General features: G+C 41.8%; 1 protein-coding gene across 1 annotated transcript in view; it reads left to right on the top strand.

Moving 5' to 3' along the window:
- Window positions 1–12537, top strand: part of SPSB4 (splA/ryanodine receptor domain and SOCS box containing 4) — a 94568-nt gene that overhangs the window by 16929 nt on the left and 65102 nt on the right. Inside the window, exon 2 of the mRNA XM_014960633.1 lies at window positions 7297–8152. Within this exon, the coding sequence (XP_014816119.1) occupies window positions 7459–8152 (694 nt within the window). The 5' untranslated portion in view covers window positions 7297–7458. The remainder of the gene's footprint in view (window positions 1–7296; window positions 8153–12537) is intronic.

Raw genomic sequence — 12537 nt, forward strand, 5'->3', positions numbered from 1 at the left:
ATGTGTCAATTTGCTATTTTAATGTAACACTGACGCTTGAATATTCGGAATGGTTGTGTCAGACATTCAGGAAAGACAGGAAGGTATTTACTGTAACAGGGGGGTGGCTGAGGGATGAAAGATGCATCATTTCGTGCCAGAAGGGTGAGGAAGATGCAAGCAGAAGCTCATGACTGTACTGAATTTAGACATGAAGTTCAGCTGTGCCCCTTAGGGCAGCTTGAAGTGACTGTGGAAATTTGCTGCACAATTTGGGCTGCTGCTTAAATATCTGGCTCTGCCTTTCAGCTTTTTTTTTTTTTCCCTCTCCCTTTCCATACGCCAGAGCAAGTGTTTACATGACCGTTTGATGTGCCAGATCAGAGGGCTTACCCACCTGAAAATCACCAGGCAAAATAAAATACTAGATTTTTACCTACTTTAGTTTTCTGAGGCAGACCCCTCTCAAGGCCATTTGAATGCAGGTGGCTGCGAGACAAAAGGGCAGAATGAATAGGAAGGGGTGGTAGAAAGGATGTAGCAGCTGGAACATCTGTAAGCTCATGGTAATTGTGGAATCACATGCGTATTCCTGTTAAATACCCTGAAAAGAAAGTAAATGTTTCCTTTCAGTAACTTTAGAACTGCAGTGGAGCTGTTTTAAAACGTACTTACATATTAAAACAAACAAAAAAAAAAAATTATTGTATTATGTTACCATATTTGTCTTTCAAGTTACATTGCTGTATACTGACTGAGAAGTCATTATGCAAAAAATCTGTTTACAGAATCTAAGTGGGTTTTTGTCATCTTTCATGTTTCTTCAGAATATAAAAGTTTGCATTGAAAATCAACTTTCAGTACCAGAGAGTCAAATTCCAGAAACACACGCAGAGAGATGGAAGGCATAAAACCAGCCCAAAACCTCAAATCAGCTCAGTTCCAAACTACAGTAGATGGAAGTATTTTAAAATATACATTCCACTGTATTTGTAGCTACTCAAGATTCTTTTTGAATTCTTCATCATATGACTAAACTGCTTCTAACTCTGGTGGTACAGATGGTGTGGTATTTCAGATTATTCTAATTCCAAACAGCTAAATGCACAGTCTACTTTAATAACAAGCTTATCATGAATTTTGAAACAATTACATTTTTGTAACGTTACAAAACAAGTTACCCTTTACGGAGGAATGTCCTTGGGATTTTCAGGATTTGCATTCCTTTCAGGAACTGAAGGAGTCATGACTTACTGCTGCATTGTTCATCCCACATGTTAAATGTCATCTGCTAAGTGTGCACGGAACATAAAATTTTATCTGTAGCACAGGGTAGTTGAGAGTATCCAAGCATTTTTGGCTGGTTGCATTGTTACTGTATATTCCCAGTTTGACAAAGAAAGCCAACATTGTTCAAAATGGGCAATAAATCAACAATGTTGGATACCAGGATCTGTAGTTGAATCCAAGCTGGCCAATCTTTTTAGGGTGCCAAAAATGCGCTTAATTCATTCACCCTCAAACCAGTGTTGTCATGGTTATGTAGCTGTTTGCACACTGGGAACATAGCTGAGAGATACTGGGCCTCGTGCCTTTACATTGTATGGGTGGAGGTAAAAATCCTTGTTCTTGAACTTATAAACCCTCGCCCAGCACAGCAGAGCTGGTGTTTTTCTTCTCCCCGTTCCTCCCGTGGAGACGTTAGCACCAGGGTTAGGTTGGGAGCACTCAAACACTTAGGGTATTGATTCTGTTCGGGCATCTGGGAAATGAACAATTTTGGTGCCCGTGGAGAAGAGACCTTGGTTCAGAGCCTCCTGTTGCAAATCTCTTAGTGTTCAGGAGTCCCTGCTTGCTGGTGACAGCCCAGGAGAGGTGGCAGCGAGCTCTGGCTGCAGGAAGGGAAAAACCCAGCGAGGGTCAATAGCAGAAAGAATGGGAAATGCTGGTAGAGGGATCGCCTTCCCTGCCTTTCCTGATAGACAGTTTCACGGATCAGTATCGTCAGTCGGGACTCACCTTGCTTCTCCCTTCTTTCGTAAGTGTCAATTTAGCAGAATTAACCTAAACCTTAACACGTTCTTACTGTAGTTTGGAATGGCATTTATGCGGGGTCGTTTCTCACGCATGGTTTTTCAAGCTTTCTGCACGTCTAGTTCCTGATAATCCGGAGGGAAATATAACTATGAATGCTGGAAGCTGACTTTGCAGAAAGCATGTTTCTTTTATCAGCAGTTATGTTTTACTGATGCCAACATACCGAATTGTTAAAAAATGCACCCTATTTAATTACAGCAAAGTGATCTCCCAGCAAGCCTTTCTCCGGTAAGTATAACTTGTGCTTTTGTTGTGAAGAATTTCCCTAAATATTTTGGCAGTCTGCATGAGGACACTACTGAGCGATGTTGACACACTTTTCCTGTTTGGAGTTGGCTTATTCTTGTACAGTGTGTTTAATCTAATCATCGTATCCTGACAAAGCGTGGCATGAATGTGAAGCTGTGAGACAGAAATAATTTAGGTTACAAAAACTAACAGGCTTCTCAACCAGAGATTTTCAGTTGCTACAGGAGTATACTCGTGTGGTTCTTTTCTTCCTATGAAAACGCTAGATTTCTTTTCCACAAAATACCTTTTATCATAGGGATAACTGCTGAAATTTGGTGGTTCAGTTGTAGTCACTAAATGAGTATAATGGAGAGGTCATATATATTAAACCAGATTGAAATATTTTCTTATTTCTTAACTTCTGTAGTGGTTTGAAATTACTGGAAGAGCAAAGTTTGGGAAAAAATTCAAAGCAAAACTATAGAGTGAAAATGCATGTTCCTTTAATTTCAGAATATATATGCATCTAGTGAGAAGATACAGGCAAGGAAATCTTAAGTTTCTCTAAGTAGTACAAGATTACAAAAAGTCACAGGAATTGAATGACAGCGCTGTGTTTTGGCAAGTTTTTATTAACTAAGGAGACAGTGAGAAGGCTTTACAACCAATTTCTGTAAATGTAATGTAAATGTAAATTTCTGTAAGTTTCTACAACCTTTTCTGTGAATGGATTGAATAGAACGTAAGCTGAAAGGAAAAATCTTCCATCCTTTCAGGTGGGCCCACAGCTTTTACCCTTGCTGTGTGGTGTAGCTGAGCAGCCCTGCGGGCAGGAGGCCGCTTTGGAGCACCTTTTGCCAAATGAATGGATAGTCACTCCGTTCCCCTTGCGAGCCTCGTGCTTGGCTTTCCTAGCAGCCACTGGTGGGTGAGAATTGTGTAACTCCGTGAGGAGGAGCTGCCTGGAGATCCTGACAGGGATGGTGTGAGCGTGGGGTTTCTGAGGCTTCTGTGTTGGAAGAATGGAAGTAGGGAGAGCATGTTTATCAGTGGAGATGGGCTTTTCCAACAGCAGCTTCTGGTAGGGTGAAGGACAAGGTTGTGCCTCTGGTTTCTCACCTCAGTGTGGGTCTCTGCCATCTGCTTGGTCTAAATGGACAGGGTACAGACAAGAAAAGGAGATAGATGGTCTTAGCTTTGAGACAGGTCACTCCTGCAGGCAACCAACAGGACTGTCCTGAGCTGCCAGGAGGACTCCCTGCCTGAGTGGCTCCCTGTGGAGCTGACAGTAATGTTGCGTGGGTTATGAGCTGGAGGTGTGTGTTGCAACCCCTCGCTGCCTCCTCATACAAAGTTTTCATGTCAGCTGCTGCTGAAGACCAGCAATGAGAGCTCGGATCACAGCCAGCACAGCCTTATGCCTTTATTGGTGTGCTCGTACAAACGATTAAACGTTGGCTTTTTTTACATTTACTTGTTCAAGTCCACTAATAGTTGAATGAGATTAGTGTGGCTGTAGCTGGCCTTTTAACAGAAGCTGAGAACACCTCCCAGCTCCCCAGAACTAGGATGTAAGAGGGTGTAATATGGGACAGTGAGTGGGACAAAGTGTTTGATTGCTGGAAGGCAGCTTCTGAGCTGCACCGCTGCTTAGGAACTGCTGCATCTTGAGTGCATCGGGAACTGTAAGATTTTTACTTTGTTGTTCAGTCCTATGTCTGTACAAATCTTCGGCAAAATGTTACATTATATAATTAAATTATGTGGTAATGTCCATATACAAAGAAAGGCCTGATATTGTAAGATACAGTTTCAAACCAAAGTACTTACTAAGCACATCCTGGGGTACAGGCACAGGTCTGCGTGTATCAAGGTACTTAGAATGACGCATTTTACTCCTCTGAGTTACTGATCTACCTATTAGCAGCCTATTTATGTTACAGTTTGGGGCACATTAGGAAGAATGTTTGCCTGTGGCTTGCCAAGTGAGTCACTTTGTTTATAATCTCTTGGTGATTTGCCAGGTAAACCTCTGTGCCAAGTTGAGTTTCTCATGTGATTAGGAAGCGATACAGGAGGATGCGCTGAGGACTTCCCTGGCCGCCTCCCCCTCAGCACCCTGACAGGGACATGGCAGTTGTCTTGTGCTTTAAAGAGTAAATTTTCAAAGGTCTGTAGAGATAAATCTCATAGAAAAATCACTGGGATTCCCTTTGAACATCTGACATTTTTCCCTTTTCATATTTTTCTTTCAAGCTCAAATAATCAAGCACCTTTTTAAAAGGAATTACCCAATCCTTGAGCATGTATCCTCCTAGGAAAGCTTGCTTACCTGATGACACCCCTTTTGCCTCCCTGTATGTATATTAGCATCGGTATTTCATTTCCCCTGGGATTTATTGTGTGGAATCAAGTATTGAACTTGATTTGTTGGGCAAAATTTGCCATCACACCTTTGAAACAACCTAGTAGTGCTTCTGCAATAGTGGAAGTGGCAGACATCAAGTTAAATATAATTACTATTTAAACTTTCAGATTCTTTTTATGTGATTTGGAAAGAAGTAAGGGGGCATCATTCAAGCTGATTTCACACAGGGTGATTTCCAGGTTGTGGTAGTGTTTCTGTGAGAAGCAGCTCTTGTGAATCATTCTGAATCCTCCTATAAGTGTGGTGTGAGGAACTTGGGAGCTTATGTTTGATTTTGATTTTAAAGATTAAAGTTTAATGCCAAGAGGTGGTGGTTTGGTGCTCGGGTGTGCACATATACCTATCTGAGACCAGCCCCCAGAAAATAATATTTTTATACAGTAACTTAACTGTCACATGAATTTGGAAATCAACTTTTAACTTATATTTTTTTTGAAAGAAAGCTTTCATATAACACAGACTTTGTTTTATTTCCAGACTTAATACGTACACTTTACATGCTACTGGCCATTGTAAATAGCGTAAGGACTTTATTCACTTGTAAAACATGGTTGGACAATAACTTTAGGGGTGTTGTTTTCCTAGAGCTCTCTTTTTATTTATTTTTCTTATTTTAAGTGTGTGTTTCTTATTCATCTTCTTTCAGAAATTATCTTTGCAATGAGACAGTATATCTGGGGTAAAAGTTCTTTTAAAAGGAAGAACACTGACTTGTGACTTGCCAAGTCTTGCAAGATTTTTTTTTGCAAGACATCTACGCTCCATCTGCTGTTTGGTGCTTTATGAAACCCAGTTGTCACCTGGGCTCTTCAGGCTTTTGAGAGTCTGGTGATTTTTGCTTCTTCTTGAAACATTTCAGCACTCTGTCCGTAAATAAACAGAGTGGGTCTCCTCAGCTGTACTTGAGCATTCCTGGGCTTGGCACTTAATTTGCTAGAAGATGGGAGTATGTCTGCTGTTGTCATGGTTTAACCCCAGCCAGCAACTAGGATCGTGCAGCCTCTTGCTCACCCCACATTACTTCCCTGAAGGGAGAAAAGGAGGGGCAAGGAAAAAACAGCTCATTGGTTGAGATAAAGACAGATTAATAGAACAATAATGGAAAAGGAAAATAGTAATAGTAATAGTGAAAGAACATACAAGATACAAGTTGCCCTCACTGCTTGGAGAGTTGGTTGCCCAGCCTGAGCCAAGCAGAGATTGCAGACTCCCAACCCCACCCCACTGGCCAACCCCTATTTATATATTGAACACGACATCTATGGTATGGAGTATTCCATTGGCCGTTCTGTCGTTCTGTCTATGCTTCTTCTCAGCTTATGTGGGAAGCTGAAAAAAGTCCTTGACTAACATAAACATCACTTAGCAACAACTACAACAATATGCCTTATTGACATTCCTTTTGTACCAAATCTGAAAACACAGAAACGGCTAGAAAGATAATTAACTCTCTCTCAGCTGAAATCAGGACACTGGTGCAGATAGTTTATTTGATCCCATGCCAGTCATCCACTTGAGTTTATAGGACTTTGTTTTCATTTTTATGCCTTCAGTACTTTCAGAGATTCTTGGCTTCCCTTTCTGCTCTACCTGAGCTCTAAAAGGGAATGAATCTGACTTATTCAGGCTGCAAACAATGTTTCCTGGGTGCTTTTGACCATGTCCAGCTATGTTAGAATGTTTGTCTGTGGGAGCAGAGAAAGAATATATTTCCAAACCCAGTGTTCCCCTTAATTTATCCTGCTGTGTTTCACTCCTTTGCATTGGCCTAATACTGCAATATAGAATACGTGGGATAGCCTGCTCTCCAGTAGCATGGAGAAATACCCGGTTGTAGTAGCTGCCCATATAGAAAAATCTGCTGAAGAACTGAAATTGCTGTTCTTCATTTGTCCTTCCGTGCCTCCTCTTCCCTCATTACCCCTCCCTCTCTTATTTATTTTTTTTTTTTTTAACTCCTTTATAAAAACAGTAAAGCTTGATGAATTCTTCTTTTTTTTTTTTTTTGTTTTCTCTTTTATTTAAGGACAGGGTGTGTTAAAAGCAAAGATTTAAAATTTGCAGCCATTTGCTGTTGGCTGCATTTGCTGTAATAGCAGCACAGAAGCTGAAGCCCTGCGTCGCCAGGGCGCGGGGAGGAGAACAGCCAGAAATAAAAGGACATTCTGACCCAGTGCGTATTTCCACGATTATGAAACAAAAGCGCAAGTGAAAGTGAAGCTACCGCTGAACATAAAGTTTATCACTGTTGCTGGGGAATAGTGTCTGCCTTCTGCAGGACCGCTGTGAACTTGGCCAGACAAAATGGGTGGAAGGGCAGAAGGTGGGGAATGTCTGCAGCCTATTATGAATTGGAGGAAATGACTGTCTGCGCTCCGGTGGGCTCGGAGTATCCTGCTGGCAGGCTGCTTAGCGCTGGAGGATACCGGACAAAAAGTGGTGAATTGTCAGCTCTGGTGTTTAAAATAACTCCTAGGGATGAGAAGAAGTTCTTTAAAACTATGCTGTGGGTTTTCTGTTGGCTTTCTTAAACTAACTGGAAACTTTCTGCTTTCTTTCAGGAGCGTTTTTTCTCTGAAAACATTGCTGCTAAAAAGCTCCAAACAGGAGAAGAAAATCCAGTCAGCTTGTCGGGTCACTGGCTCGGTGTAAAAGTGCTTTCATGAGGTAACGTTGGGCCAAAGTCAACTTCTCTTTCTCCATTGTAAATCTGCAGCCAAGCAATGGGCCAGAAAATCTCAGGGAGCATAAAGTCTGTGGATGTGAGGGAGCCCCCTTATAGACCTGTTAAACGAGAGCTGAGAGGCCCGGATTTTTGCAAGCCGGCGCGACTGGACATGCTGTTGGATATGCCCCCTGCCAAGCTGGAGGTTCAGTACAAACACGCTTGGAACAACGAAGATCGCTCCTTAAACATCTTTGTAAAGGAAGATGATAAACTGACTTTTCACAGACACCCAGTTGCCCAAAGCACAGATTGCATCCGGGGCAAAGTTGGCTACACGAGAGGCCTGCACGTCTGGCAAATCCACTGGCCCACGAGGCAACGGGGAACTCACGCCGTGGTGGGCGTCTCCACAGCCGAAGCCCCGCTGCACTCGGTGGGCTACACGTCGCTGGTTGGTAGCAACAGCGAGTCGTGGGGCTGGGATCTGGGACGCAACAAACTCTACCACAATTGTAAAAACCAGCCTGGGGTCACGTATCCTGTCTTTTTGGAACCGGATGAGTCTTTTGTACTCCCAGACTCCTTACTGGTGGTTTTGGATATGGATGAAGGGACTCTTAGCTTCATGGTAGATGGACAGTATCTTGGAGTGGCCTTCAGAGGACTAAAAGGGAAAAAACTTTACCCCATAGTCAGTGCAGTTTGGGGGCACTGTGAAATTACAATGAGATACATCAACGGACTTGACCGTAAGTGTTACCGTATTTCTTTATTACACTGTCCTTCAGCTCTTCTCATGAAGGTTTTTTTTTTTTTCTTTATCCTTTTGTTGTGACCGGAGTGTGCTGGGGGCAGTGGGGCTGTCCACTGTGAGCAGATTGCATCCCACAGATAGCAGTTGTGGGCAGTAACTCTCAGTTGTGTCTTGTTATGAGAGTATGGGTCGTAGTGAAATATTTTCCCTTTTGGCAAGCAGAGTGGCAAGAAATCTGTGTCCAAAGAAAGTGAATGGACTGAGAAAAAAGATCTTGAGAAACTTCCTGGGTATATTTAACAGTAAAACTCTTGTTTACTGGAGGATATGTTTTAAATCTGTGGTTTTCAAATAGGATTTGTGGATCCTGTAAAAATTTCCTGTAGTAGTGGGAACTCTTACGTGGTGTGCATAAACATACTTGAATTCAGGCCTGTAGGCTTGCTTTCCATAGCTGCCTTTCCAGGACCCTCAGAAGCAGCTATGGATCCCCAAGAATCTGGGAGCTCTGGTCAAATACTGCTTTCAGCAGTTTTTATGAAAGAGAGCCCTGTTCCTTAGTTTGCTTCAGAAGGTGCTCTCTCAGGGTTATTTTCTTCTCCAGAAATACAGGGTTTGGGATAAGCATTAGCTATTTTTGATTTAAAAGGGGTAGTATCAAATTAAATCACTACGTAATAAGGAGCAGCCTCTTGCTGCTGTGACCTTGAAGTAGTAGCCCACCAGAAGGTGAGTTGCAGACGTGGGTCTTGTCCAGTTGTCACTGCCCAGGAAGATGTGTGCTCTGCCAGGTCCACACACAGCACGGCGTGTGTTCGGTTGTGCCCAGTTATCTCCAGTCAGCTGCTGTAAATTGGGGAATGGAAGACTGAACGAGGTAAAGTGGAACTTTTTTCTTCTTCAGGACTGTTTTTCTTTGCCATCGGAGGAACTCTAAATACATAGATTTAACAAAAATAGACGACTAAACAAAATTTTCATGGTTTTTGGGCTTTGTGAATGGAACTTGGTCTTGTAAAAAGAGAATAACAGCAAGTGTGCAACACCTGCCTTTCAACTAGTAATTTCTAAAGGAATTTACTCTTCTATTAGGATGGGGTGGTCCCATTTGTTTTCCTGTCAAAAATTAATTCTCTGCTCATTAGCCTTTCATCTGACATACAAAGTAGAAACATAATTAATTAATTTGACCTTGTTTAAGATTGCCTTTTCATAAACATCTGTAATAAGCACAGGGGGAAAGAATCTTTATCCGCAGAAGCCCTGCAGGTTATTACAGACAGATGCTAAATGGCAGCTTCCTGAATATCAGGGGAATATCAGAGGATTGTAAGTATTTTGCAATTACTCAGACATTGCAGAGTGGTGTACTGATAGCTGCTTTTTTTTTGGGTTTTTGTTGGTTTTGGTTTTTTTTTTTTTTTGAAGGGTGATGAAGGGAGAGATACTCTTACGAACTGAATATTTGTGTGCAAAAGCAGTTTTTATAATACTGGGAATATCTGCCAACCTAAGCAAAGTACAGCTTGGCTTGGTCCACCATGTCCACACGAGGAATCGTTCTGCATTCCTTTTGTAGCCTTCACAGGGCTGCTCAAGGGAGCTCTAGAAAGATCAAAACACAGGAGGAGGATGTGAGTGAGTTTGGTAGAAATTATAAAATAAAAGGGGCTAAGTAGAGAAGGATAGCTGTGGTCTGAGAGATGGGAGAGAGAAAAATTCCCATCCGGTTTCTCGTGGGATAATTTTGCTGGAAGAGGCGGGATGACTTCCTAAACTATTCCTGAGAAAGTCCAAGTAGTCATTTTTTTTTAAAGTGTGAACTCATGGTTAAAAGTAAGCTTGTAAACTAAACTTTTATGTAGGCCTGAGTGTTAATCTGATCATGTGAAGAGGAAGTTGAAAGCCACTTCGCTGTGGGGCACTTTGACATCCTGGAATCACATCATCTGTTATCACATGTTCACTGATCCATTGCTGTCCTCCAACAAAAACAGCATTCAGGAAAACAAAGTAGCTCGTTTATCTGGTGCTCTAAAGCAAACACCTTCTCTGCTGAAAGTGTTTCTATCCAGCCAGTGCTTGTGTGGCAGTGCAGGTTTGGTCGGGGCACTCCCCGTGTTCACTCTCACAGCACTTAACGTTACCGCTCTTTATAATTGTTTGGGTTTGTGAAAATTGGAGTAGATATTGAACAGTGAGATGTTCATTTGCATTCCAAATTTAAATATGTTTGAACATACGTGTGTGTGTGGAGGGTTTGTTGTTGTTTTCTTGCTTTTTAACCTTATATATTATATCTTTTTTTTTTCTTTTTTCCCTCCCCTTCCGTGGCAGCATCTCACACGGCTGACTGCAGCTTTTAGTAGATCTGGCAATAGTTATTTAGCTGTTCCTGAAACTGTGCTGTCAAACGGGGACTTGTAACTTGCTATTTAGTGATTGATTGTTACTGCTCAGAATGCATACCCCAGCTCGCAATGGTTGTTTACGTGGTGTCCTACAGAGCAAATGGAGAGCTGGACTGCAGGGGTTTCTAGTGTTTCCAGTGCTTGCTGTTTAAATGGAAGACCTCGGAATACTTTAAAGGCTAAATACTTCAGTTGCCTGGCAAAGAGTGAAAGGCTTGCAGGAAGGGAATAGTGAAAGGGTAAAATGATGGGCTTGTGCAGATGCAGTGGACTTAAACATATGTCCTAGTGATATAGAGACAATGCAGACTTTGAAGTGTGTTAATTACCCCAAAGATGGCAGAATCATAGAAGGATAAGGCTGCAGGTCAAAGATCGAGGACCTGTGTGCCCTCTGCACTCTGGGTATTGCTCCTAAAATAATGCTGTAGTTAAAATCATAGTTCTTCCAGTTGCATCTGATACCTGGAGTATTCTGCTTTCAGAAGCTACTTTGAGCATCACATGATGATGTGCTGAGACTTCCAAATCTGTCTTGTGAGAGACTTAGAATTGCAAATATTTGTCAGGGTTTGGGAAGGAAGGCAGGGTTTCAGGATGGCGAGTGCTTATCGTAAGCACATTGGGTTCTTCTCAGGACAAACTTCTTTGATCAAATGTTATCAGCAGTTACCACACTGATGTTTGCCCAGTGCCTCAGTTTTACAGAATTTTATATCAGACTTCTGACTCATTGCCTATTGCAATAATTAAAACCCACAGATAACATAAATGCAGTTTATGTTATTTTTCAGATGCTGTTTTCATCAGGGTACGTGCACGTTTAAAAAAAGCTAGGCTATTTATATCTGTTGTTTGAAGAGGAGTCCTGAAGACTATTTATAGGTTGGAACAGAGAAATGGCAAAACACTTTTGAATAAATGTACATTGCAGATCATGACTGATACATTAGTACTTTTGTGTTTAAACAAAGTGGTGGGAGGACAATATAACAGTGCTGTGGTGGAAAACATCATCGTTGAGTAGGTGAGTTAAACGCAGTGAATTTTTTTGATCCTTAAAAATACCTGATGGAATACTCAATATTTAGACTCCTGGAAGTCAAAATACTTTTTCTAAGCATCCTTTACAGGTCTGGCTCTGTCCTGTTCTGAATTGGTGTGGAAGAGCAAAGCAGGTGGTCTGTATTCTGTATATAATAATAATAACAGTTGATTCATAAACATAGAGTTTTATAATGCAACTCATAGGCACAAAGCTTAGAATTTTATATCTTCCTAGGTGGGGAGAAGGCAGAAGGAAGCTGGAAAAAGCTTTTCTAGCCATCCTTGTGTGGTAGCGTAGAGTTGGTCTTGGGAACCATCCCACGTGCATACGTCAGCACAGCACGCTCTCACTAGTGTCGTGAAGTCACATCTGCAGGTGTGCATCAGCACTGGCCTTCTGGCCATCTCTGAAAATGCCTACTGGTAGAGCTTTCAATTTTTTTCATCCTGTAACAAGCACTCTCGCTGAAAGTGCAATTCTGGCTGCCACAGCTGCTGCCTTGGAGTGAAGCATCTGTTTGGGATGTGTTGTGGGATGCGTCCTAATTAGAGACACTGTGTCCATGTGATTGTGGCAATTGTAAGAAAAGCTACAACTTGCCAACTCTAAACTCTTGACTGTTGTGCACTTGCATGAAGGAAGGTTAAGTCAATGTCTAAATGAGCTCTGAAAGTCTTGAAATTGCATGTGAAAGGAAAGAACTCTGGGTTCTGTATTACAACATGATGAGTAGACTACAGTAACTGAACATTAAAAAGCTGCACCCCACTACTGCCAGTTTATGTTTCTGGTTATAAATCCCAAAGCTATTTCTTAGAGATAAGTAAATTTCACAAGATTTTGGGGTACCACTGCCCAACCAACTCTTTGGTAGTAAAGTCTGATGTCCAGCACAGCCATGTTTTACTCTTAGAATTTCTT

The sequence above is a fragment of the Calidris pugnax genome, unplaced genomic scaffold (assembly GCF_001431845.1).
Source record: "Calidris pugnax isolate Ruff unplaced genomic scaffold, ASM143184v1 scaffold398, whole genome shotgun sequence".
In the NCBI taxonomy this organism is placed as follows: domain Eukaryota; kingdom Metazoa; phylum Chordata; class Aves; order Charadriiformes; family Scolopacidae; genus Calidris; species Calidris pugnax.